The sequence below is a fragment of the Crinia signifera genome, chromosome 7 (assembly GCF_055691185.1).
Source record: "Crinia signifera chromosome 7, ASM5569118v1, whole genome shotgun sequence".
NCBI classification, from domain to species: domain Eukaryota; kingdom Metazoa; phylum Chordata; class Amphibia; order Anura; family Myobatrachidae; genus Crinia; species Crinia signifera.
The window spans coordinates 141,769,955-141,796,521 of NC_139223.1; the positions used below are offsets into that span (position 1 = coordinate 141,769,955).

The 26,567-nt window shown below is 45.5% G+C and overlaps 1 protein-coding gene across 2 annotated transcripts in view; it reads left to right on the plus strand.

Moving 5' to 3' along the window:
• Positions 1-4,640: 4,640 nt before the first annotated feature.
• The window catches only part of LRP2 (LDL receptor related protein 2), a 278,226-nt gene continuing 256,299 nt past the window's right edge, over positions 4,641-26,567 (plus strand). For both annotated transcript variants that reach the window (XM_083153889.1, XM_083153890.1), the window contains exon 1: positions 4,641-4,832. In XM_083153889.1, coding sequence (XP_083010015.1) covers positions 4,742-4,832 — 91 coding nt within the window. In that variant the 5' untranslated portion in view covers positions 4,641-4,741. The remainder of the gene's footprint in view (positions 4,833-26,567) is intronic.

Here is a 26,567-nt window from a genome sequence, read left to right on the forward strand (position 1 = left end):
AAGGTTATGTGCTAGGGGATATGGTTTTAAAGCCTCCATTTTTTGCAGTGCAGGTGGTACATATGTTGGAACATTTAGGATCATGTGATTCACCATTGGGCCCCATCTCACAGTCCTGCAGTGGGTGCACTATACCTTGCTGCTGCACAGGCTGAGCCAATCTGACCCCTATTGCAGGTGTTAGCAGGCAGGGCTGCCACTAGGAATTTTGGGGCCCAGGACTGATTTCCAGTCTGCCCCCCCCCCCCTTCCCCCAGAGCTGTCAGTGCACCCTCCCCAGAGCTGTCAGTGCAGTCCCATCTCCCCCTGAGAGCTGTCATCTGTCAGTGCTCCCATCTCCCCCCACCTTAACTTACCGCCAGACTTGGTCCTCACTCAGCAGGTCCTGAAGCACATGCTTTTTCAATGCAGGATGCCTGCGGCCAATTAAATTGCAGCACCTACTGGTGAGCCAATCAGAGCTCGTGTGTCAGCAGCCGCTCTGATTTGCTAATGGTACACAAGCTCTGATTGGCTCAAAGGCCAATGCAGCATTTTAATTGGCCGCCAGCGTACTCCATTGAAGTAGCCTGTGCTTCAGGACCTGCTGAGTGAGGACCAAGCGCAGCACAGGCAGCATACAGTGGAGGGTTGCTGTGGGAAAAATGAGCTGCCCGGGCCCTTCCATCTGTACCCAGAGTACCCCACTGTCGGTGGTCCTGTTAGCAGGGCTTCTGGGATAGAGCCAATTAACTCTGTAGCAGTGGATGCATCGTAGAGCTCGATTGGATGAGCAGCAGTCACACTTGGATCCTGCTATTTCCTGCACAGGTGCTGCTGTACATGCAGGTGCCCCTACAGGGCTTGGAGCCCATAGGAAGGTGCCTCCATTGCCTCTGGGCATTACACCATTGTTCTACAGCAGGGGTCTTCAACCTTTAAGACAGTGTGGGCCACATTAAAAAATTCAACGAAGCCCGAGGGCCACTAAGCTCTACTGTGGTATTTAGCACAGCTCTTAATAGATAGACAGCACACCCCCCACATAGATAGTTGGCACAGCTGCCCATACACATAAACCCTGCCCCCAATATATAGTCTGCACCAGGGCTATTTCTAAACAATTAGGGCCCCAGTGCGAACAGAATAAAAATGCAGCGCCCCCCCCATACATAATTTGATATTTAAGAAATTGCGAGCGCCGCAGGCGCGCTCCCTAAAAGGGGTGTGGTTTAATTATAAGGGGCGTGGTCTAATAATAAGAGTGTGAACTAGCAGGAAAAAAATTACCTGACATCTTAATTTTGCAACCTGCATGACCAGACAGTGGTTACCGCAGGAATGGTTGTTGTCCTTCCACACTTAAGTTGGCTGTCTAAAGGCCACACAGTGACATATAAACATGAAGACCCATTACACCATGATGCCCATTATACATTATGCCACACACCGTGATGCCCATTGCACAATATGCCACACACCGTGATGCCCATTGCACATTATGCCACACACCGTGATGCCCATTGCACATTATGCCACACACCGTGATGCCCATTGCACATTATGCCACACACCGTGATGCCCATTGCACATTATGCCACACACCGTGATGCCCATTGCACATTATGCCAAACACCGTGATGCCCATTGCACATTATGCCACACACCGGGATGCCCATTGCACATTATGCCACACACCGGGATGCCCATTACACATTATGCCACACACCGTGACATCCATTGCACATTATGCCTCACACTATGATGCCCATTGCACCTTGCACTATAAGGCCCCCAATACTCCCGCTTATGCATATGATGCCCCCAGCAGTGCCTCTCACAAAATGCCACCAGTAGTGTCCCTCATAAAATGCCACCAGTAGTGTCCCTCATAAAATGCCACCAGTAGTGTCCCTCACAAAATGCCCTAGTATTTCCCTCCATAGTCAGCACTGCATTGCACTGCCAGCCCCACCTCCCCATAGTCAGCACCCTCCCTATATACAGGGCCACATTGCACTGCCAGCCCCCCTCACCCATAGTCAGCACCCTCCCCATACACTGGGCCACATTGTACTGCCAGCCCCCACTCCCCCGTATTCAGCACCGCGGTAGCTAGCCGGCATCACCCTCTCCTGAGACACTTGCCTTAGTGTCCCTTACAGAGGTCTCCTTCAGAGGGCTGCTGCTGGCGGCGTCGGCTGTCTTAACAGCCATGGAGCAGGCAGGGACAGGTGCGTGGCTGCCGGCAGTTGTCACACCCACTCCAGTCTCCCGGCTGTCTGAAAGCACATGGGCAGGACGGGTGCGCGGCGTCAGGAAGTACACAATGCATATGTTCGCGCACAGTCCCGCCTGCCCCAGCCAGCACATCCACCTCCGCCACGTCCCACTGCTAATGGGACAGCGTGCGGAAGGATTTTATGGGGACAGCACGCGGAAGGATTTTTTTTTTTTAAATCAGCACAGCATTTAATTAAAAAAAAAGCAATTCACTGGCGGGCCACCTAAAACTACTCGGCGGGCCACTCGTGGCCCGCGGGCCATGGGTTGAAGACCCCTGTTCTACAGTATAATATATACACACTACATTATCTGTCTCTCATGCTAGACATTTATTCTAAAGAATACTTTAATAGTTCTCTACATTTACCTGCTATCTGTCCTCCTACGTATAACCTTAATATGACGCACATTGTCGTTCTGCAGTAAGGCAGCGGTGATTTTAAGTCATTCTAATAAAACCATACATTATTCCACGTGTTCCTTGGGTCAGTAAAACAAATCCTAATGACAAAAGTTAAAATCTAATCTTCCAGAGAGAACATGATGTTCTGCAATCGCTGCCTTCATACCAGCTGCAGAAATAGGCATTAAATTGGCACAGCCATTCCAATTCTGCTAATGGAGTTAGCACATGCCTCCCTAATAAACTGCTAATTTTGTAGCTGGTACATGCATTGATCCATTATGTCAACATCACAGTTCATTCATTAGAGACTGATAACCAAATGCAAAAAAAAAAAAAAGTATTTGAGCCATTCATTAGTAGTTAGGAGGAGTGAATACCAGCAGTTTCTCCTGCCCCATCTCCCTTTAGTTTCAGGCTTGTTTTTTGGATTAAAACAACTTCAGAGATTCAGCTCCACAGAACAACTCAGCTGGTGACGTCCAGTTAGAATGATCCTTGCTGTGAAACCACGACAAGAATTCCAGTAAGTTGGAAACAGTGAAACAAAGCACAGAACAATAGGGAAGCCCTTGAGTGCAAGAAATTCATCAAGCCCAGTGCTGTGTACAGTGACAGGAGACATAGGGGAGAGAGCGAGAGTGGAGCTGATGTGTTAAGACTGGCTGGGTCTGGGGGAGATGGGAAGAGTGTGTCTCCCCCACTTCTTTGTTCATCTTAAAGTGCCAAAAACTCATTGAATATTCTGATCTGCCCCTAGTGCTTCATGTGGCTTGACCCTGGTGCTGTGTCGTACCCATTCCTCACAGAGCCCTGAACCTGCATGATTCATCTGCACAAATCTGCACAGGCAGCCTTTCTACTAAGCAAAACTTTTGCTGTGACTCCTGCTGTTCAGTGTTAACAAATATTTACCATGATGCTTTATAAACCTTTCCTAGACATTGGGCTTTAATTAATGTGACAGTAAAAATATTTTATAAGCAAAAAAAAAAAAGAACGTCCAAAAATATTATATAAAAAAAAGCACTAAACTTTTGTTACAAGCTTCTGTATATAAATGTAAAAATGTGTCAGTTGGAAAATATGGCTGGTGGCGCCTGGAGGCAGAAGCCGCATTTATTGGGGCAAAATTTTGAAATGAAAAAAAATCTCTTAAATTAAAAAAAAAAAAGAAAAAAGAAAAGATATCTGGATTATATATCATTATTTATTTATTTATTTATTATAAAGTGCAGCATAATGGATATTTTATTATGTACCTTTTTTTTAAAACTTTTATATAAAATTTACCCTCAAAGGTTTATTTTACATGCCCACTCCCTTATACATTTTATGTTTAGCAAGTATGTTCCATAATGATATATCATCATCATAATACATAAGTATAAAACATTTATTAGTATAAATAAATAAAGTTCATTTCGTTTTACTATTTTTACAGCTCAGAATTCTATTGTATGTACTGTATACGATAGGGGTGTCTACATAAACTTTGCTTTCCTTTATTTTATACAGCATGTATTTTAGCTATATTTTATATCCTATAGATTGTAAGCTTGCGAGCAGGGCCCTCCTTCCTCCATATAGGTTTGCTGCGCTATATAAGAAACTGTAAATAAAGAAATCCGTATACTGTCTATAATACACTGCACTTTTTTATATTGTAATTGTATTAGTATATTGTTGTTAATATGCAGTGACACTCTAAAATGTTAATAGTTTCTTTGAACTATGCAAGGAAGCTTTTACAGTTATTCTTTAAATGCAACAACCCCCCCCCCCCCCCCCCCCCTTTATAACCCATATTAAATAGACAAGGCAGTTTTTGACAGACTAGCGGATTGTAATGTTTTTCATTCATGCTGGTTCCCTGGCTGAAAGATCTAAAGAGCTTATGTGATGTCTGGAGGGTGGGAGTGTACTGCCTCAGCTGGAGAACACGCCTTTCTTCCACAACTAGCTGGATAAGAAATAAGACATCCACTTGGCTACTTAAGGAGGAATTCACATTTGTGTCACTTGGGCCAGCTCTCTGTCTGCAGGCTGGTCCACTCTCTCCATGAGACAGAGATGGGAGACATCCACAGAATGCAGAGACCTGTGGCTCTTCTCCTTATGGGACTAGCCATCACTTTCTGCATACAGACTGCCAGTGGCCAGGGTAAGACTGTTAACAATTTAATGCTGCCTGACCTAGTATTCAGGACACTTCTACTTAACCTGAATAACGGTATCTAATATGTCATTGTTACCATCTTTAAGTGCTTAATAAGCTGTATCTGCTGAGACAAGTTGTACACAGCTTTCCAGTAAAACATTTCTTTTTCTTTCTTTAAATTATTGAAATTTTGAAGAGCTACAAATACAGATATGTGATCTATGTAAATACTGTGAATAATGACATTTTTAACAACATATATATATAGTGATGATTTCAATGTATAACAATTTATTATATTGCTGACCTGTGAGTTCCGCATTGCTATGATCCTAGAATAGAAAGTTAAATCTTCCATGGTGTGTAATACTTCTATGTACTAGATACATGATAAACCTGGTATGAGACTTGTGCCCATTACTCTTCCAGTCAATGCTGATAACCTGTCACTGTGTGTAACTACTAAATGGACTTTAACTAGAATTTAATGTTATTAGGACCGTGACGTCCCTGTAGGCAGGAGGAAGCTAGCTTTTGTGTCAGCTTTTGTGATTTCTGTGTAACTAAGGGAAGACTTTATAGAAAAGCTGCTTTTAAGCCTTATTGAGTGCGAGAATTGCTATGCAGCCATCTATGCAATTCACAACTCTCACATTGGGGCAGTTGTATTAAGCCGGGTGAAGTGATAAAGTAGTGATAAAGGTAAGGCTGATAATGCAGCAGCCTATCAACTGTCATGTTACAGGCTGGGTTTGAAAAAAGGACAGTTAAACATTTATTGGCTGCAGCATTGTCACCTTCCCCTTAAGGGTAACAATAGGGTTAAAAGAGGGGCAGTCTAGATGGGCCGAATGGTTCTCACCTGCCTTCAAATTCTATGTTTCTATGGGGGAAATTTACTAAGATGGGAGTTCTGTGTCACATGGGATGTTGCTATGGGCAACCAATCAGATACTATCTATGATATTTTAGAAGGTGCTAAATAAATAAGCAGATACTGATTGGTTGCCCATAGCAACATCCCATTTGACATAGAACTCCCATCCTATTAAATGTCCTGCAATGTTTCTATCACCATGTCATCACTTCAATTGGCCACTGCATAGACATGGATAAACCAGCATCAATGTCGGGGATGCTCAAGCACCCAAAGCACCCACAGTACTGGCTCCTGTGGCTAGACCACCTGAATCCTTATTGAAGTCTGTTGTTTGGGGCATGCGCCCCGGTTAGAATGCTGTGAGTCTAGCCTGGAACAGATGTTAAGACTGCTTGAAGCACAAAGCCTCTCTCAGCCACGGAGAGCGAGTTTAGAAAGAAGTTTTTTCCCTGGGCTTTGTGGTTGCTTAGCAACCGACACTAGCATGTGACCGTCGGACAATCTAGGGATCGTAGAGCCTGTGCCCCTAATCTATCCGTGATGGAGTCTTCCCTCACTGTGCTGCCTGGAAAATCTTTTCTAACAGTCAACCCCTGTCCTGTGAACAACTTAATTGTCATACAATGAAAAGGAAGGTCCATTGTTACAGGCTGCTTAACTGTGCAGTATAAACTGATTTCCTGGCTCACACATTGCAGGTGCCACTGCAGAGTTGCATAGACATATTCACAATGTAAGCAGCTTTCTTTCCTCAACTCCTGGTATAAGCTCCTTATAGAGAATCAAGTAAGTAATTATACATCAAGTGCTGGTGGTAACACCCCAGTTACAAACTTGCCAATCTTTTGAAATCATTTCCAGGGACGTGTTGACACTAAACCCGTCACGATATGATCTCAAAATACTGCAGAGCACTACAACTCCCATCATCTCACAGTGACGAAATTTGACTTTTTATAACTCCTCAGCAATAATATAATTAACACTTGTGTACCAATAATAATGTCAGATGGTAAGATTTGCATGTACAATTTGGCTTGTTTATAACAATATTGATATTTCCAAGGAACAAATCTTTAAAAAACTGGGGATGTCCTTCCAACCACAATCACAAACCTTCTCCTGCAGTGTCTGATGTTTGCACTTATCATACTGTACTTGGCAATATTTGAAAATGATCCCCAGGGACTTTTAGGTGTTATACACACATTACACAGGGACTTATTGTGCTTGGAACACTCTGCCAGACATCACACAGACATCCTGCATGACCATATAACATGAATTTTAAAGACTACTTAACATTTAGATGGCTTCCAAAAATGCCAGTATCTTAATAATAAAGTCACATTTACCCTGTTTGCTGTTGCATATTGTAGTGTTTTAGTTTTGCACTGAAGGGAGATGTACATCTGTGTATTGGGCAGGGCCAGCTGGGGGGGGGGGGGGGGGGGGGGTTTGACGCGGCCGCCACTTTGCTCCACCGAGGTGGGCTGGTGGAGACGGCGGGAGATGCGGCATAGCTCCACGGGAGGGAGAGGGAGCAGCGTCTCGCTCAACAGAGGGGGGGGGGGGGGGTTGGGGTGTTGTTTGAGATGCAGCAGCTCTCCATGGGGGGGCGATGGCGGGAGATGCGCCGATGGCCGCAGCATCGCTCCATGGGGGGGGGGGGGGAGAGAGAGAGGGAGATGCTCACCTTGGCCTTGATTCAGGGGGGGTGGGGGGGGTGGGCCGTCTCCCAAGTTGCCGCCTTCCAGTGGCCGGCACCCTAGGCAAATGCCTAAGGCTGCCTAGTGGTGGCGCTGGCTCTGGTATTGGGGGAGAAGTATCAATTCTTGGGGAGAGATAAAGTGGAGACAGATAAAGTATCAACCAATAAGTTTCTGACAGGGGCGTCTTAAGAGAGGAGGAGGCCCGTGTGCAGCCTCCTCGGCCGGTCCCCCATCTCTCTGCTGGGAGCATTTTGCGGCCACACCCCCTTTTCAGCTTCCAGCAAGCAGGAAATTGAATCCCGTCTGCCGATTACCAGTCAAGCCGGCCGAGAACAGGAGAGGGTCACGGCTGTTGGGCCTGCCCGACAGGCGTGACCCAGGATTGAATATCCCCCTAAATGTCTAAACAGCTTGCGATGCCGCTGCGCGGCCCCATTTGTCAGTATTGCAAGTAAAAATAGACTGTGCAGGCAAGCCGATTTTGACTTTATTGTATACATTCCAGTGTTCTAGTATAGTCAAAATCATCCATAGTCAAAATCACACAGCAATATAGTCCAAATCGGTGGTTCTGGGCTGTGGGGAGTTCAAGGGAAATTACATCGTCAAAATCGCACCATGTGTATGCACCTTTAGAAGCTAATTGGGTGGTACTATCAGGGTCTATTTACTAAGCTTGGAGAGAAATAAATTACAAGCCTATCAGCTGCTGTCATTTTTCAAACACAGTCTTAGGAGCTGATTGGCTGGTACTTTATCTCCGTCCACTATATCTTTCTCCAAGGCTTAGTAAATAGACCAATTTATCTACCTCCGTTGTTTGATACCACTCTCCTTTCACACCAAGAATCAAATTAACGGGTTAAAGCTTTTCAACCCGATAATTTGTGGAAAAAGAACGGGTTTTCCGGTAGTGTGAAAGGGTGAACACGGGTCTTAAATCCCGTCAATCCGACCCTGCTCTTGACCAGGGTCGGAATGCTGGGATTTAAGACATGTGTTGACCCTTTCACACCACCAAAAAAAACAGGATTTTCTGCAAATTACTGGGTTGAAAAGCTTTAACCTGGTAATTTGCAGGTGATGTGAATGGGGTCCGGCCAGTGGCGGAACTCCCGGAGGCAATGGAGTCATCTGCCGCCGGGCGTCAGCCTTACAGGGGGCACTGGCTCCATTGCCTCCGATAGTCCAGACCTGCATTAGAATAGCTGGCTGGCGGTACCCTCTCCCCCTCCTCTCTGTCACCCGGCTGCTGGCTGCGCCTGACGCTGTACTTCTACAGCGTCAGGCGCTGACGCTGTACTACTTGGAGCCAGCAGCAAGTGAAGAGTCGGGCGGGAGAAGTCGCAGGCAGCCAGTGCGGGACGGGTAAGAGGGAGCAGTGAGCACGCCCCCTTCCAGCCCATCACCGTCTCCCAAAGAGCTGCTGCGACAGTGTCCGACGTCCGTGCACAAAAAACGGGGTCTGGTCTCCGTCCATCCATCACCCAGCTTGCCAGTCCCCTCCCGGCAGACAGCAGTCACAGCGTCAGACTGCTGGTACTGATGACAGCGTGTGTCTTCGTGGGTGTCACACAGCGCTGCTGCAGCACAGGCAGGGGACAGCCAGCCGGCATGTTAGCTGCTGCCTGGCCTGGATATAAAGAGGTTCCTGGACCCCATCCTCCGGCAGCAGTGAAACAGTGGGACAAGCCATGCGGCGCCACTGCGTGTGAGTGACCACCTTGTTAAAAATTCAACATAGGTGTGACGGGTTGGTTGTTGGGGACCCTCACGTGGCTCTAAATATATATATATATATATATATATATATATATATATATATATAGCGTCCAAGCCTGCTGGCACTCACAAAAAAAGTATATATATATATATTTCTATACTTTTTTGTGAGATCCAGCAGTCTTGGATGATATATATATATATATATATATATATATATATATATATATATATATGCATTGTAGTAGCTACACCTATTTATAGGGGTGCCAGGCCGACCACTATCTATCATCTATCTCGTATCTGTATACAGGAGATACATAACATTGATATGAATGCCCATTCAGAATCCCTTGCTAACTTGCGAGGAGATGCATACAAGAACACATCCCCTCACATGCAGCCGTTCAGAGCGTAAATCATTTAATATTCGGTGACCATCGAATGATTTCCGCATGCGTAAACCCCCTACCTGCGAAAACGGGGCCAAAATCAGCTTCTTTAAATCGTGCATGGAGGGGGGGGGGCACCAACATGTATCTTGCCTCCGGGCACTTGGTATGAACTTACGCCACTGGGTCCGGCTGCACCTAGCAAAATTACCCGGCATTAAAAAATGCCAGGTAATTGCCGGGTGGCCGGTGTCAAAGGGGTATTAGTGTGTTACAGTGTGCTAACAGCATTGTATTTACCTTATACGCCAAATGGACAATGCGATGTCTTGGGCAACAGTATTCCTGGGGCAATATCATCATATATATTATTACTAGAAGGTGATTTTTGGTTGATGTTCCCTTTTTTTCCCTTCATACTTAACCAAAATCGATAAATGAGGTACCGTATTAAAGATGAAGTTCTCCGCTTCTGACAAATTGTTCATTTAGAATTGCACATTGTATTGTATTGACTTTTGACCCTAGAGTTCTTTCCCTGATACGGCACGGCTAAGATAAACAGTTTTGCTCGGCTACTCAAAATGGCTACAAATGACCAGGTTCTTTCATCCTACTACAAACCACCAATCTCGCTATAAAATTAATCGTATTTTATTTGCATGCAAAATTTTTGCACGGGCCACCTAGTAGTATATATTTCATTTATTTATTTTTTTCCTTTTCACTTAAAATTTTGGTTATTGCTTTGTCTTTACCATTGTTTTTCTTCTTCACTGTAACATATTGGAGAAACGGTTGTTGTATAAAGGGGTGACTGTGTACATTTAGTAATTTAGCATATATTCCCTCGTATTGCCTAAGGCATTATCTCCACCTGGATCTCTGGTTCTTAATCTATGTCATGATCTACGTATATAACTTGAAAACAAGCAAAGGAGGAATTTCAGAATGCAAAACAGCAGACACTTGACGTGAAATCCTCCTAAGGGGCCTACACATGAGGATATCGCTCAGCACACAACGATGTACCAGCGCTGTGTTCTGAGTGATCTGTCCAGGCCAGTGTTCTCTGGTGATTACACTGGCCCTGACCAGGCGATTGACTAGATTTATGCAGGATGCACGGGCCCCGCATTGCTATTGGAATGCCCCTACACATGGAGCGATGTATGATGTATGGGCATTTTCTAAGCGATCTAGAAAACCAGTGGGGCCTGCACATCTAGCGGTGCCTGGGAATCGCTATGTATGTAGGCCCCACTAGTTTGTGCTGTCCATCTTGATTAACACAGGTGAACCGAGATTTGAACCAGTGTGTATGGGTCGGCCCACCACCACTATGGCAGCAGTTGTGCAGGAGCAGAAGTCTGTAGCAGCTGAGGGCGACAGTGCTGATGCTCCTTGTTAAGTACAGAGTGGGTGCACTGCTTCCACTAGTTCCACTGAGCAGTGTAAACATGTGATATTTATTGTGTACAGCAAGATTAATTGGAATGACATAGAGCGGTGGAGACAGTACATATTTAGTGGAAGCCATGTTTTGTAGAAGGGTGACCTCTCACTATGTACACCGACTGTGAGTTGAACATGGGGTCTTATCCTATGAGCCAGATAGATGCAGCCAGAAACTCAGCAACGATGAATTCACTTAAACACTGATGAGCAGTTTTATAGGAGAACAAATGAACTGTTTAATAAAAGTGGTAGAAAGTTGGACTTTGATACATACTTGCTTACTCTTGCAGATGGGCAGGTCAGGGAATGTTGGCCACTCTTCCACATCCAACTTCCCTTTCTTGTGAAGTCAACAGAGTCTTAATAATGGGATTTACCTCATAATGGCTCCACCCCTCACTGCATTATGGAAGAATCACATCATTATTCAAAGGAAGGGGAAGGGATTATTGTTGCCCTCTGCACTTGCCCCATGGACTGCTCATGGTCTGAATGCTCTGATGTGAGATATACCCTTCTGTACAGTACGGTCTTGTCCAGTGGCGGCTCTTACCCTTTTGGAGGAGGGTCTGCTGAAATGTGGGCCACCGCTGCCGCCACGCTCCCTGCAGCTGCCGGTCCCGGCCACCGGTCCCCTGCACGGGGCCAGCGCATGTGCAGTAACTTCATACATACTGCGCATACACTGGCCCAAGCCTCCATGGGTTGCCGTTGCAGCAGCCCCCGGAGGCTTAATCAGGTTCCCGGGTCCGGCGCATGCCAGTATCGTACGTGGTACTGCGCATGTGCAGAACCCATTTTGGGGGCTGCCGTGCATTTGCGCACAGAGAGGCATCCCAGAGGGAGGGAACACCTCCCAATGGGACTGCCTTGAGTGACTTGCAGGTTGGACTTCCAATAGGAAGTCATTGCCAGTCACATTGAAGTCCCACAAACTGCATCTGGCTTCACTTTAGGCAGGGACAGTGGCGGATTTTACCTGGGGGGGCTGCAGCCCTGCAGCACATAGGTAAAAACCGCCACTAGTCTTGTCCATCTTTGTGCAAACCTAGGTGAACTGGTGTACATTCAGTTTGTAAATAAGCATCTTGGTTTCCAATATTCTTGTGTATCTAAAGGATGAAATTTAATGGGATGAGAGATTCAGAAAGTGAGAGATTTGGTAAGAAATCTCCAGTTTTTTTTAAAGCGACAATCATTCACACTTCAAAATTAAACTGGTTTTGCAGTGTAAATGATTGCCGCTTTAAAAAAAACCTGGAGATTTCTTATCTCTGTTCTATATCACTTCTCAATATGTACATAACCCAGGTGGCTCATCGGGGAGCATGTCACTGGAAAGTGGGTGCAATGGTGTATGTTATGGCAGGATTGTGACATGATGGTTTCACCCCCACTATAAAACACTATTATTACCTGCATTCAGATGCATGGGGTGGGGGCAGTGGATATAAGCCCCCCCCGCCAATAATTTGGGAGTGCCCCTCCATGCCCCCCATGCCCTACCTCTGTGCCCCCCATGCCCAGCAGCAGGCACTCGTAGATCTTGTATGCGGTGCGGTCCGGCTCCCCTCCTAGCTTCTGCTATGAAAAACGGACCATCACAAAATGTCCGCCCCCATACAGCAGACAGTTGCAGAGAATATGGGGGCGGACATTTTATGATGGTCTGTCTCCATAGCACCAAACAAATCCAGGAGAGGAGCCGGGACCGCAGCGACAACTAAATCTGCAGGTCTGTGGCGGTGGTGTTACAATAGCCCCTCAGCCCCCCGGCGCCCGCACTTACACAGCGCCTCCCTGCTACCACAAGGGCTACGGGGCTATTGTTACGCCACTGGGTGGGGGGAGGGATGATGATTTAATTCCATTTGAATCTCATTATCTACCAATCACACTGTGTAAGTGTATGGCTGCAGGGGGAAGACTTGCCCACTTTTCCAGGTGGCTAAACGATTTTTGGGAGCCTCCCAGGCCTTTTCAAAGTAGCACAGGGGACAGAGCTAAAAGACGTGATTGCGTCATTTAATTCCACCGTTTATCAGAGGACCCACAGATCGCAGGCATTTCATATGTTAGGGTTGACGTTTAATGATACCACTGCAGTTGCATCTATTAACAGCATACACAATACACAAGCTATACTCAAAACAGTATAAGAAAATAATATTTTATCAAAACTTTACAAAATGACAAACCAAAAAGACTGAGAGAACCTGGTTTCAACTTCTTGGACAGGCCGCATGTCACTGCTGAAGATAATCAGACTAATTGAGTATTAGCAGTGTCTGTGACCTGACTAGCATCTTGTTACTGGCAGCACTGGGGTGGAGACATATGTTTACATGCAGAGCTAGGAAATAAACACTTCTGGCCTAGTCTGTCATGTCTCTCATATAATAGACCTTACCTGATGTTGCCTGACAGCCCACCCCCCTTATTTTTAGAAAGAACCCTTATTTTAAACACCTAATGTTCATATTCCTATTACTGTACATGTGCCAGATGCACTAAGCTTCAAAAGTGATAAAATGGAGAGTGATAAACAACCAACCAATCAGCTCCTGCCAGACATTTTGCAGACACAGTCTGTGACATGGCAGGTAGGAGCTTATTGGCTGGTTGTTTATCATTCTCCATTTTATCACATTTGAAGCTTAGTGCATCTGCCCCCATGTCTGTTGTGTAGATGTTTGTATCTTCTCCTTGCATCCACGTGGCTATCCTACCACCAATCATAACCATAGTAAAAGGGGGGTGTGGGTGTGAATTGATTATGCTAAGATTTTGACAAAAAATACCAGACTTTTACCTTTCACAGGATTTTGGATTTGGGTAAGTTCTTGGATCCACTGTTTTTGCGCCTGCGAATGCAAAAATGGGTCAATTATCAGGGAATTTGGGACTAATTGTGAACTAACTGCATGTCAATGAATTAGCAGCACCCTGCATTCACCGTGCAAATAGTTAGCCGCCACCCCACCAGAGTGTAGTCCCGCCCTTCTCAAGCCTGCGAATGGGTAGCCAATATGTCGCAGCCAATGAAAAGCTGCACATCCATTTACAGCTCACTCACCATCAAATGATTTCCCCACTGTGTACCGGCTCTGAGTAGCCCTGGACTAACTTTGTGGCTGCGAATAAATAAGCCTGAGTGAGGCTGTAGCTGACGTCACAGTTTTCCCTGACACTATCCAAAATGGCGGCTTCCTATCAATCAGCTTGCAAATAGGCTGCGATGAAAAGGAGTAGCAGGATCTCATCGCACGGAGGACTTGCGCATTCGTACTGCAATCCGTACCCATGCACAGTCATTCAATAATCGCTCGGCCTGCAAATTCGCAGCCTTGCAATAAGGTGTGAATTAGGGCCTTTATCAGTTATCCTGTTATTAACAGCTATTAGGAGAGAGGTCCTGGAACAGAGCATTTTGGGGGTGATTCTGATTGAATCAGCACATAATTGAACCTAAGCATCATAAACAAATGCAATCTATGTGTTGGCCTAGAGCAGGCATGTCCAACGTTGGCCCTCCAGATGTTGTGAAACTACACATCCCAGCATGCTTTGCCCCAGTTTTGCTATTAGAGAATGCTAAAACTATTGCAAAGCATGCTGGGATGTGTAGTTTCAAAACAACTGGAGGGCCAACGTTGGACATGCCTGGCCTAGAGCTTCCATGAAAAGTATTTAATCCTGGACGATATTTCCCACAGTCCCATCAGCATTCAATCCCGGACGTTTCTGGCCTGGATTCACCTATGCAGATTTAACTAAATCTTCATTGTTGAAAACGGCAGCTAAATTGGCGAATCTCTGTAGCGAGTGTTTAAAAAAACAAAAAACAAACACGTGGATTTCCTGATCCACATGTTTGAATACCCCCCATAGGCACATTTCTCACTGCAAGTGTGATGGTTTCTCTGAATGTTTTAATTTAGTTTATTTACATTTACTTGACTTCTGTGTCTTGTTTTATCTATAGCAGTTAAGGATTGTGGGATGTGATGAAAGAAAGACCGGTGTTTTACGTATGCGCATGAACAGGCAGCATTTCTGTGCATGTGCGTGCGAACTTGGAAAAAAATAAAATTAGAGTTTGAACACTGCTGATTGGCATTCTCAATTGCTTGGATATCTTTTTATATCCCTTTCCTGTTTTATACAGTTCAAATAACTTTTCCCGCAGATCCTTTGACAATTATTTTGCTTTCCCCATGACTCAGAATCCAGACACATCAGTGCAGCACTGGATAAAAGATGCAAGGGTCTTTCAGGAGACCAGAAACTCACTGACCCTTTTATACACACACTTACACACACACACACACACACACACACACACACACACACACACACACACTGATTACAAGCAAACAGATCACAGGTGAGGATGGTTACCTTTAGTAGCCATTCAAACCCAATTGTGTCAACTTGTGTGCATGTTATCAGGCCCAAATCTCCAGAGTATGTAAACTTTTGATCAGGGTCATTTGGTAGTTTCTGTTGTCATTATGATTTAAAAAGAGTAAACACAGTTGTTTGACAATAAATGGCTTCACCCAACCACTAACAATGAGTGAAAGAAAAGTTTGTGAGTTACCATTCATATTCTCTGACAAATGGCCAGAAAATCACAAATTCTGCTAGGGTATGTAAACTTATGAGCACAACTGTAACTGGATGTCAGCTGCCTGCCCAATTCCCTGCAATTGTACACGCATATGTAAGGGTGGTCTGGACCACCCTTACATATGCGTGCGCCTTCACCATCATTCGATGGTCGGCGACCATTGAAAGATGGGGGAGGTTTCCACTGGCATGCAAATGGATGTTCATGTAAAACATCCATTCGCAAGCTTTGCGAAGCATCCCGCATGCGAATGGATGGCGCCGGCTAATGATTCGCAAGGCGGGGTTAGAGTGACTCACAAGGATGCCAATTCACATCTGAGCGAGTCAAATAAAATAAGGGCCTTATACTGTTCTTAAAATATTTAGATTGCAAGTTTCCCTGGCTATTCATTGGGCATGGTCATTTATTTAGTATAGAGGCTTAACTAGACTCCAAACTTTATGGGAAAGGATACTGAAGTTGTCTCAAGAGCTTTTAATCTAAATGATTTTAGTTAGCCGCTGAAGGTAATCATTTTCTTTGTTTCTGGTTCTATCTCTAATAACAATAGATGGGGCACATATTACGTTTATTTATTATTATTATTATTAAATAACGTTGGTTATAAACTGGATATATGTATATATTTTCATTTCACAATCCTCTCTTAGGTTTTCTCTAATAATTTACTGTAGTGGGTTAGTGAACCACATAAGGAATTTGCAGGTTCATCACCTAACGTTACAAAAAGGACAAAACCTTTAGAAAACTGAGTTAAAATTTGAAAGTAGTAAATGAGAGGATGGCAGGTCAGATTACTTACTGCTGGAGTCACTAAAACCAGGAGGCAAAGTCCAAATTAAAGAAGGTATCAGTAGCAAAGTAAAGTAAGATTGATGTGCAATTGATGAAAAAAGAACCTTCACTCTTTCAACAAGACAGCCTTAAATGTTCTCTCACATGTGAATAGAAATCTGAGCAGAGAAATCCCTTCTTAATCCAGATTTACTTCTGTGTGTGATTTGCAGGAAATGAACAGAATGGTAATTTCTGGTGTAGGAGAATTTAATTTCATTACAGGCATTATTATATATTGGTATCTATCTATTTATCTATCTATCTATCTATCTATCTATCTATCTATCTATCTATCTATCGTATAGTATGTATATATATTATATATATATATTTATTTATTTTAATGCAAAAAAAAGAAACACAAATACAGTATGTAATCTTCATAATTTTAATCCATCTTTCATGACAATATATAACTGTAATATAATACCATAATGCTACTCTGTAGTTGGAATAATAAATTCAGTACTTAGGAAAGTCACAATGAAGTAATACTTTGATATAGGAAAGATGATTTCCATATTACTGACTACATTTCTTTGCTATTTAAAGTGTAGTCAGTTCCAATGCAGGATACCATCTCATTAACAATATATTATGAGTTTGATGCTACTCACCGTGGCATACAGTAGGTATTTTTTTAATGAAAGTTTGTAAAGTGATAAAATTGTGATATATATATAGAGGCATATTTAATGCCGTCGGTGAGCCCCTGGTGGCCTCCTATACAGCAAGGAGTGCCTATAGCTCGCCATAAGAGCATTCAACGCCATCCCTTTCACTTTCTGTTTCCACCTCGCTGGTTCTTTTCAGCGAGGTGGAAACGGCGAGTGCGGCCATCAAAATGGCGGGGCTCGCCACGAAATGTAGTGGGCTCGCCACAAAATACAGTGGGCTCGCTGCATTTGTGGTGAACCTCGCCTTTTAAGGGAATCGACGACGAGGATTTTTGCAAAGCATTGAGTTGAACGGCGAGGATGGCTCTCCGCCGCTCGCCGCCCGCAGTGAATACACCTCATAAAGTACTAGCAAATCAACTTCTATCCAAAGTTGGCCCCACACATAAAGATTTATCTATCCATTCTATCTGGCGGGAACAAAAATCTGATAATGTATGAGAATCGAACATTTACTCCCAAACACTGGTCCTACATACCGGGGGTTAGCCCTGCCCACCAGTCAATTAGTAGCGACCATTGGAGGGTGGGCGAGGCTAAACCCCAGGGCCAGTGCCACCACTAGGCAGCCTTAGGCATTTGCCTAGGGTGCCCGCCACTGGAGGGCGGCAATTTGGAGCAGGTCCCCCCTCCTGGATGGAGGTGAGTGGCGGCAGTGTCCGAAATTCCCCCTTCCCCTGGACCCATTCCCCTCCCCACCCCTGGAGTTACATAGCGGCACTGGCCGCATCCCCTGTCACCCCCCGACCCTGACAACCCCCCCGTGGAATGACGCAGCGGCATCCCGGCACCCCCCTGTGTGGAGCGGCCGGCCTGCTGTAATACCCGGACACCCATAGTGTTCACTCTAGGAGTGACAGCGGGCAGGGCGCTGGGGGCGGACTGGGCACACCGACGTCACAGCTGGGGGCGTGCCCGGGCCGCCGACATCATGAAAGGGGCGTGCCCGGGCCACCGACATCATGAAGGGAGCATGCCCGGGCCGCCGCCATCATGAAAGAGGCATGCTTGGGCCGCCATTGTCATCAAAGAGGGCGGGCCCGGCCGCCACCGTCATCAAAGGGGGCGGGCCCGGCCCCTCCGAAGCCACTGTGCTGCCGGGGAAGCGCCAGGCATCTCCGTGAGGCTTCCCCGTGAGGCTGTTTTAGCGGGGTGCTGCGAGACGGGTAGGGCGCATTTTGCCCTTTAAAAATTGGGCAGGGCGCAGCACCCCAATAAAACAGCCTAGCGGGAACACTACACCCCCCCTGTGTGGAGCGACCACATACCCAGCACCCCGGCGCCGGCAACCCCGCCCCGTCCATGTGGAGCGGCTGGTCTGCTGCCGCAATTCCCGGACCCCCACCCCCAGGGGAGCAGGTCAGCACTGGCAACCCCCCCCCCCCCCGAGGAGCGGCTGGTCTGCCACAATACCCGGACCCCCCCCTCCCTCCCCCCTTAACAGGGGAGCAGGTGAGCGCCATAGCGCCCCCCACCCCCCTGGGGCGCTCTGGTGTCGGGCACCGGCCCTGCTAAACCCCAGTATGTGGGAGGAGCTGAGAGATTGTAAACAATCTCAGCTTGTGTGCAGTCGGGGGTACTGACAGGTGGAGGAGCAGAGCGTTTGGCAGACTTGCTGGGACTTGAAGTTCAACAACATTACACAATAGTTTAATTATTAACAATTTATCAGCACAATGCCCACCGCCCCATGGGCACTGGGGACAGCCCTGCCACCTGGGCTTCAGCATGGTCAGGGGTAACTCTGGAGGGGGGCACTTTTATTGGGGGAGTCCCCACTCCTCCAGGGTCCCTGCCTGGGCTGTCTAGCCCGCAGGAGTGAATGCTTTTTCAGCCCCAAATTCACATCCCATTAAATAGTCGACTTTTTTTTTAAAAATTGCGATTTGAAAAAATGCGATAAGGTGCAATTTCAGAACCTTAATAAAAATCGCATCCTATTAAATGTCACCCATGATGTCCTGATGGTTGTTGAGGTTGGGGATTCGTTCCTGGTTAAATTCTCAAGTGTTGACTAACCTCCTGGGTCCACGCAGTTGTGCAAAGAAGCAGCTTGCAATTTCTCAAATCTTCACAATGCTGCACCAGGCACCCTGGTGTGTCCTGGATAAAAGATTATTTTGTATCTACCCAGTGGAGAACCAGAACAGGCCAGCATGGGACTGGTTTTCATTATAGAAGGGGGTGCTAACTAACAGAAAACCACCTAGTCTGCCTGCTGCTAGGATTGGTTAAAGAATTTCTGCTATTAGATCTGTGTGTGTGTGTTGGATTCAAGCAGTGGGATTCAAGCACATTTGAATTTGAATCCCACTGTTTCCGAATCTAAGAGGTTATTTATCAAAGCTTGGAGAGAGATAAAATTGTGAGAAATAAAGTACTAACATGTCAGCCCCTAACTGCCATTGTCAAACTAAGCCTGTAAAATGCTAGGCAAATGCTGATTGGCCAATAATTTATTTACCACAATTTTCTCTCTGAGTTTTGATAAATACCCCCTTGGATAAGAGCTTGCGCAGGGATGATAATCAGTAATATACAATAAATTAAATAAATTGTCTCCAGTGTACACCGTCACGATTTTAATAAGGGGCACATTTATTTAGCCTGGTGAGGTGATAAATGGCTGGTTAATGTACAGCAGCCAATTGGCTCCTAATTGTAATTTTTTTAACCCAGCCTGTGAGCTGAATGGCTGGTGCATTATCACCAACCACTTTATAAATTCACCAGGCTTAACCCCTTGAGTGGTACGCCCGGAGATTCTCCGGGCTCAGCTGCGCTGCCGCAGCGGGCTGTCCCGGAAAATCTCCGGGCATACCACTAATATACAATAGGTGCGCGCCAGTGGTGTCCAGGTGTGCACCACTGGCGCAGCACCTTTAGAGCCCACCGCCGCCACAAACCTGCAGTCCCCCCGTCCCCCCATCACCTTTGCTCCGGCGATCGGAACGCGGGAGCTCCCCTGACCCGCCTGTCACTCATTTTACAGTGACGTCGGCGGCAGGCTCGGGTATGGTCGGCGCGGCTCGGGGGGACACGGGAGCGTTCAGGCACCCGAGTCCTCCCGAGCCGCCGCGAACATCCCCCAGCCTGCCGCCGACATCACTGCTGAATGTGACAGGCGGCCGGCTAAGGCAGCAGGGGCAGCAGCGGCAGCTCCGGCATACTAACGCTGGAGCAGAGGTGAGGGAGGGGGCTTCCAAATTCCTGTGGTGGGTTTTGCTGGGGCAGGACAAACCTGCCCTAGTAGGTTTGTCCTGCCCCAGCAAAACCCACCACTCAAGGGTTAATAAATCTGCCCGTTAGGTTTTCACACAATTTTTACCATGAAGTGCATAGTATAAAGGGCCTACTAATGAAACCTTCCAAACAGTTTTGTAGGATTACAGAAATGTTGCACAGTCCCCCCCTCCATCTTGCATTTTGTGTAATGGTCACGTATGCGATGTGAAAAAGGCGGATGAGAACCAAGAAATAATATACCGTATATACTCGAGTATAAGTCGACCCGAATATAAACCGAGGCACCTAATTTTACAACAAAAAAATGGGAAAACGTATTGACTCAAGTGGGACCCTCACTCGAGTATAAGCCGAGGGGGGCTTTTTCAGCATAAAAAATGTTCTGAAAAAGTAGGCTTATACTCGAGTATATATGGTAATAGTGTTAACTCTCACTTTACCTCAGGCTCTGGGGGTTATTCAGATCTGATCGCACACCTGCGAATTTGCAGACTAGGCGATTGAACCGCTGTGCAATACGGCCCATAATACGCATGCACGAGGCCAACCTGTGATAAAATCCTGCTAAATTTTTATCGCTGCCCATAAGTAAGTTGATTGACAACAAGCTGGCGTTTGGGGTGGTAAATCAAACCCAGACCTTTGTAAAAGCAACAACAGCCTGCCAATGATTTATATGTGATTGTGAAATATAATGGTTCAAAACCTATTATATGAATGATTTACAAATGAACACCTGCACAATCATTAGGTGATGCATTTATAAGCATACAAAAGGGTAAGAGACTCAGGACAAAATAGGACAGTCAGCTGGTCACTGATTAATGTGTACGGCAGTAAAGGTCCATCTAGTAATCCATCTGCTAATTAATAATCTGTATGTAAACTGTGTGACCGGGAATTGTTTTTTGTTTGTTTGCAGTAATTAAATTCAATTAAAAAACCATACCTAAACTCAATTTGGTATTTTAGAAACAAAGTTAAGAAAAATAATTGATATTTCGTATGACATTATTGTTATACATGTTACTGTATATAAAACCGGCCCTGCCCACTCCATCAATCCATGCAGATTATTGCTGATATCTAAAGGTAGCATGGGTAGCTTCCCGTAGATTGCTTGTCTGGCAAGAGCACAAGGAGATGCTGATGACACTGCAGATGGAACGGGAAGTGACGCAACATGGTTTGTCTTCATGACCATAGGAGACTTTTTCCACCATCGGGAGACTTCTTCTTCCGCCATTACAGTATTATTTTCAAGTACCCCCAACCGGTCTGCAGAGTACCCCCAGGGGTATGAGTACCCCAGGTTGGGAACCACTGCACTAGAAGATATATTTGCAGATCAATTGATCTGCAGATATATCTCTCGTCGAATCAGGCAATGGGGTCTCCATACACTCTCCGATCTGTCCTGCCTGACTTCACAACTTTGTTGGGTCACTTACATGCGCCCGCCCCATTGAGCTGTCAATCATCGTTTGCTCCTGGTTTGGGTGTACAGGTGTTCGACCATTTGTCCTTACACAGCATAATTCACCTACTGTATATATCTTTAGATATATTGGGCATCAGCTGTGTTGCACAACTGACGCGATATGTCTGTGAATGACTGAATAAACATTTGAACTGTCTGGAAATCCTAAACCAGGCATGTCCAAACTGTGGCCCTCCAGCTGTTGTGAAACTAAAAATTCCAGCATGCCTTGCCATAGTTTTATCATCCCTTAATAGCAAAACTGTGGCAAGGCATGATGGGACTTGTAGTTTCACAACAGCTGGAGGGCCACAGTTTGGACATGCCTGTCCTAAACAAACGATATAGGGGGGAGATAATACTGTTAATTATATTATTCAGTGGCCACATTCAGTAGCATGTTGTCGTTTATGAGATAGTCAGGATTTGACTGCATGTACAGACCACAGAGAGGGTCGATAAAAGCCAGCGGTAGTGTGCATCGCTAAATGATATACATGATAATACCGTTAATGCTATCATTATCAGGCATATCATTTAGAAAAATCACCTAATGTGCACCCATCTTTAGATCTTGATGGGGTGTGTTCAAACTGAAATCTAAATTGCAGTGTAAAAATAAAGCTAATATTTTTGGGCTATACCTTGGACTGCACACCTTAATTGCAAACATAATGAGAGGTGCTGTCATGCTGAGACTTGTAGTGCTACATAGAAAAAAAAAGCAGATATACACTCTATAGTACTGGATGGTGGCATCCTAAGTACCTTGAGATTTGTTTTTTTGATAGATTGCGGAGTTCAGTATAATTATTCTAGTTAGCAGTGCTCAGTACTATAGAGTGAGCATCTGCATTATGGCCCTTATTCAGATCTGACCGCAGTACAAATTTGTTTGGAAAATGGGCAAAACCATGTGCACTGCAGGTGGGGCAGATGTAACATGTGCAGAGAGAGTTAGATTTGTGTGAGTTATTTTGTTTCTGTGCAGGGTAAATACTGGCTGCATTATTTTTACATTGTAATTTAGATTTAAGTTTCAACACACCCCACCCAAATTTAACTCTCTCTGCACATTTTACATCTGCCCCACCTGCAGTGCATATGGTTTTGCCCATTTTCCAAACAAATTTGTACTGCAATTAGATCTGAATAAGGGCCTATGTTTTCTTTCTGTGTGGAAGAGTTGCCATACATTTACAGATCAATTGTCAGATCTGGCTGGTTGGAACAAAATCCTGGTAATGGATGACAGCAAATGACAGTTGACCATTTGCTTTGAAATGCTGGAAAACTGCCATTCAGATATTACCAGGTTTTTGTTCCAACCAGCCCAATCTGACAATCGATCTGTAAATGTAAGCCCAGCTTAAGCCATGGGGTCTTTCAGGAGCCTGCCCTTGCGATGTCTAAAAGTAAAGTGGTTGCATAAGCTACCTTTTTACTTTCGCTTCCGGAACTACAGGTGTGTGAGCTGTACTATTGTACAGGGCCCTGTGGGTGGCCCCACAGTACTTTATTTTTGGCTTTCAAGGTGCCCGAAATGTCATGCAACCAGTAGAGCTACCATACTTGCCTACTTTTAAAAACTAGTTTCATGAAGATTATAGTTGGTAGTAGAATTTTGCACACCGCCCATTGAAGGACGTGTCATGCTTCACCCAAAGGGCACAGCTAGTTCCATATATGGAGAGATTGTTAATGTGGCACCTAGAAGCATTGGTGTGTACTGCTACATCTGAGAGGAATCTTTTAAAATGACTTACATCCAAATGTAGATGATCCCCAAAGCAGTTAGTGAGAGATACTATACAGATGGAGCATCTCCCATCCTGGCAGGGGATGGCGGTGGCGACGCCAGCCGCCATCCCCCGCCAGCGCCATATCGATGGTGAGAATGGGACGCGCGCGCACGAGAGGCGCGCGCGTCCCCTTCCGATGGCGCTTCCATTCGAGCCCCCGGGTCCCCGCCGGCTTGTCGGCGGTAACCCGGGGTCCCCGCTGCCTGCCCGCACCCCCTCCCTAACCTCCCCTAACCCTGTCCGTCTCCCTGAGGCGGAGACGGACAGGGTTTCCGTCGTGCTGGCGACTGAGACGCGTGTGCGCATGAGACGCACGAGCGTCTCAGTATGTTGCATGGCGAGGCTGCTGGCGGATCGCCAGCAGGGACGTTCTGGCGATCCGCCAGCAAGGATGGAGCCTACTCCATCTGTACTTAGTAAAGTGCAGGGAAATGGTGCTGATGAACCAGTGTAAATGTATCTGTCTCTCATTCCTTTTCCCCAAAAAAAATTTAACAGGGTAATGTGGGCTAGATGAAAGGAGCGAGATTGCTAGACTAATGAGGGAGAGAGGGAGATTGCTGCTATTTCAGGGAGTCTCCTGCAGAATGCAAGAGGGTAGGCAACTATGCCATCTGGAGCATCCAAGGGAAGCCCTTGCTATAGCAAGACAAACACCCAGCCATGATTGGGGTCTCTCTGGGAGAAGCTGAAAGAACAGCTAGTTAATATACAAATAGGCGTTGCTAAGCGGTTATGAAGAGATTGCTGGCTACAATAGTGAGCTATTTTGGCACTAATATGTCAGCAGAGATAAACCCGACAGTTTCTTGGTTTCCAGGGTGTTACAGAATGCTATTCACTCTCTGTGAGGAAAGGGTTAACGGCTGTGTGGGCGCTGTAGTCGGCAGAAGTATTTAATCTCATTCATTTGAATGGGACTGTGCGGTTCTCCAGCACAGAGTAGAAGCTTAGCTGCATATTGAATAGAGGCCTCAGTGTGTATTCTGGCAGCCTTGTTGGTGCTGCAAACTAACTTCATTTGGTGACGTAACCCATTTCTTGTTTTTATATTGCAGTTTGTTTCACATTGTAATATAAGAAAGGAACGGATTTTTAGGGACAGTCTGTAGACTGCAATCTTCTTGTGAAACGAGTGTAGACTGATACTGATCCCCTTTACATCTGAACCAGTTGTGCTAAGGAAATTGCTCATCGTGGAACATGCTGTAAGCCCTATCTCAGTTACTATGGGCTCCTCATCGCGGCCTATGCTCTTTAACCAGGGGTGTAATGTTGCGTGACTAAGGCCCCTCATTCTGCTCACAGACTGGTCCCCTGGCATGCTGACAAGCTGAGCAGGGTATTAATAGCACACCTGGTCCTTCCTGTCTTTGGGCCACATATAGCAGACATTGTTTTTAATTAATGTTTAGCTACAGAGTGTCCTGATTTAATATTATTGCAGTTTAACAGTTTTGGCTTACACATGCCAACAGCACTTATGGAGGTTACTTTAAGGATGGGCTGCCACTCGTTGTGTTTTATGTATTCTAAATGTGCCAGCCATCTCTTGGCATACAGTTAGATCCATATTTATTTGTCGATGCATTCAGATTGTGGTAACAAATGGAATATTGGAAGGGGACACCTGTATATATTTACCAAAACATATTTAGGTTACAGTTACAGTTATACTGTTTATAGAATATGGCATTAAAGTACAAAATATCAGCTTTAATTTGAAGGTATTCACATACAAATTGTAGGAAAGGTTTTGAATTAGAGCTGTTTAATATAAACCCCCTCTTCAAATATAACTCCCCTCAGTTGGGAGTCCCCCCCAGCCTGACAAGAATAGTCGCTGTGCGGGGGCGCGGCCCATTTTCAAAGGCCACACCCCCTTTTCGGGAGCATGCGCGGCTTTGCCGCGCGGGAGTCCCGATCCCCACAGAAAAAAAGTTGGGAAGTATGCATTCAATTTGTGACGATATTTCCGACAGTCGGCAACAATGGCACACATCTATTCACCTTTATGCCCTTACTAGTTAAAAGTCCGTCAAAATGACGGCTTAGTGGAGGGTCCAATCTCTGTAGGACACATACAACTAAACAAACAAGCTCTAAACGGTTACACACACTGTATAAAGAGGGAAGATACATTTATCTAGTGGGTAAATTTACTAAGAAGTACTTAATTTTCAGCCTAAAAGGTGGTACTCCCAGTCCTGGTCACACAATCCAGATCAGAATTGTTTCTTGTTTAAAAATGCTTCATTGTCGGTATTCATACACAGTCAAATGTATTAGCCTCCAAATTTGGCGGCCGTGCGGGTTGCTGGCTGAACTCGGAGGTTTTCATAAAGGGCAGTCATTTACAAGGCAAAATAGTGCCTTGTAATTGATTGGCCCTTACTGTACTGCTGCCAAACTTGGAGGCTATTACATTTGGCCAACAGTGTGATCTGGGAGCTAGCCAGAGCCTCCAGAAGAGGCATTGGGGCAGATGTGTTAAGCCTGGTGAAGAGACAAAGTGGAGATAAGTGGAAGGTGATAACGCACCAGCATATCAACACCTAACTGTCCACACCACTAGGTCGAAATGCATGAAAGTCGACAGTCAAAAAGTCGACACGTGATTTTTACACTTCTTTTTGGAGCTGACATGTGATGACCACATACACACTACACACTACATACCCCCCGGATTGAAATAAAGTTTGTACCCCCCCCTACACTATACACGTGTTGAAACATTTCACTACCAGTAACACAAAAATAAAAATGGCATCCCAAATGTCCTCCCAAATGTCCTCCCAGTCATCCAGGAGAATGTATTCAGTGGAGGAGGCATATGCCATGCTTGCTTCTGACTCTGACACAGCCAGTGATGCAAGCGGGGAATTTGAAGGATTCG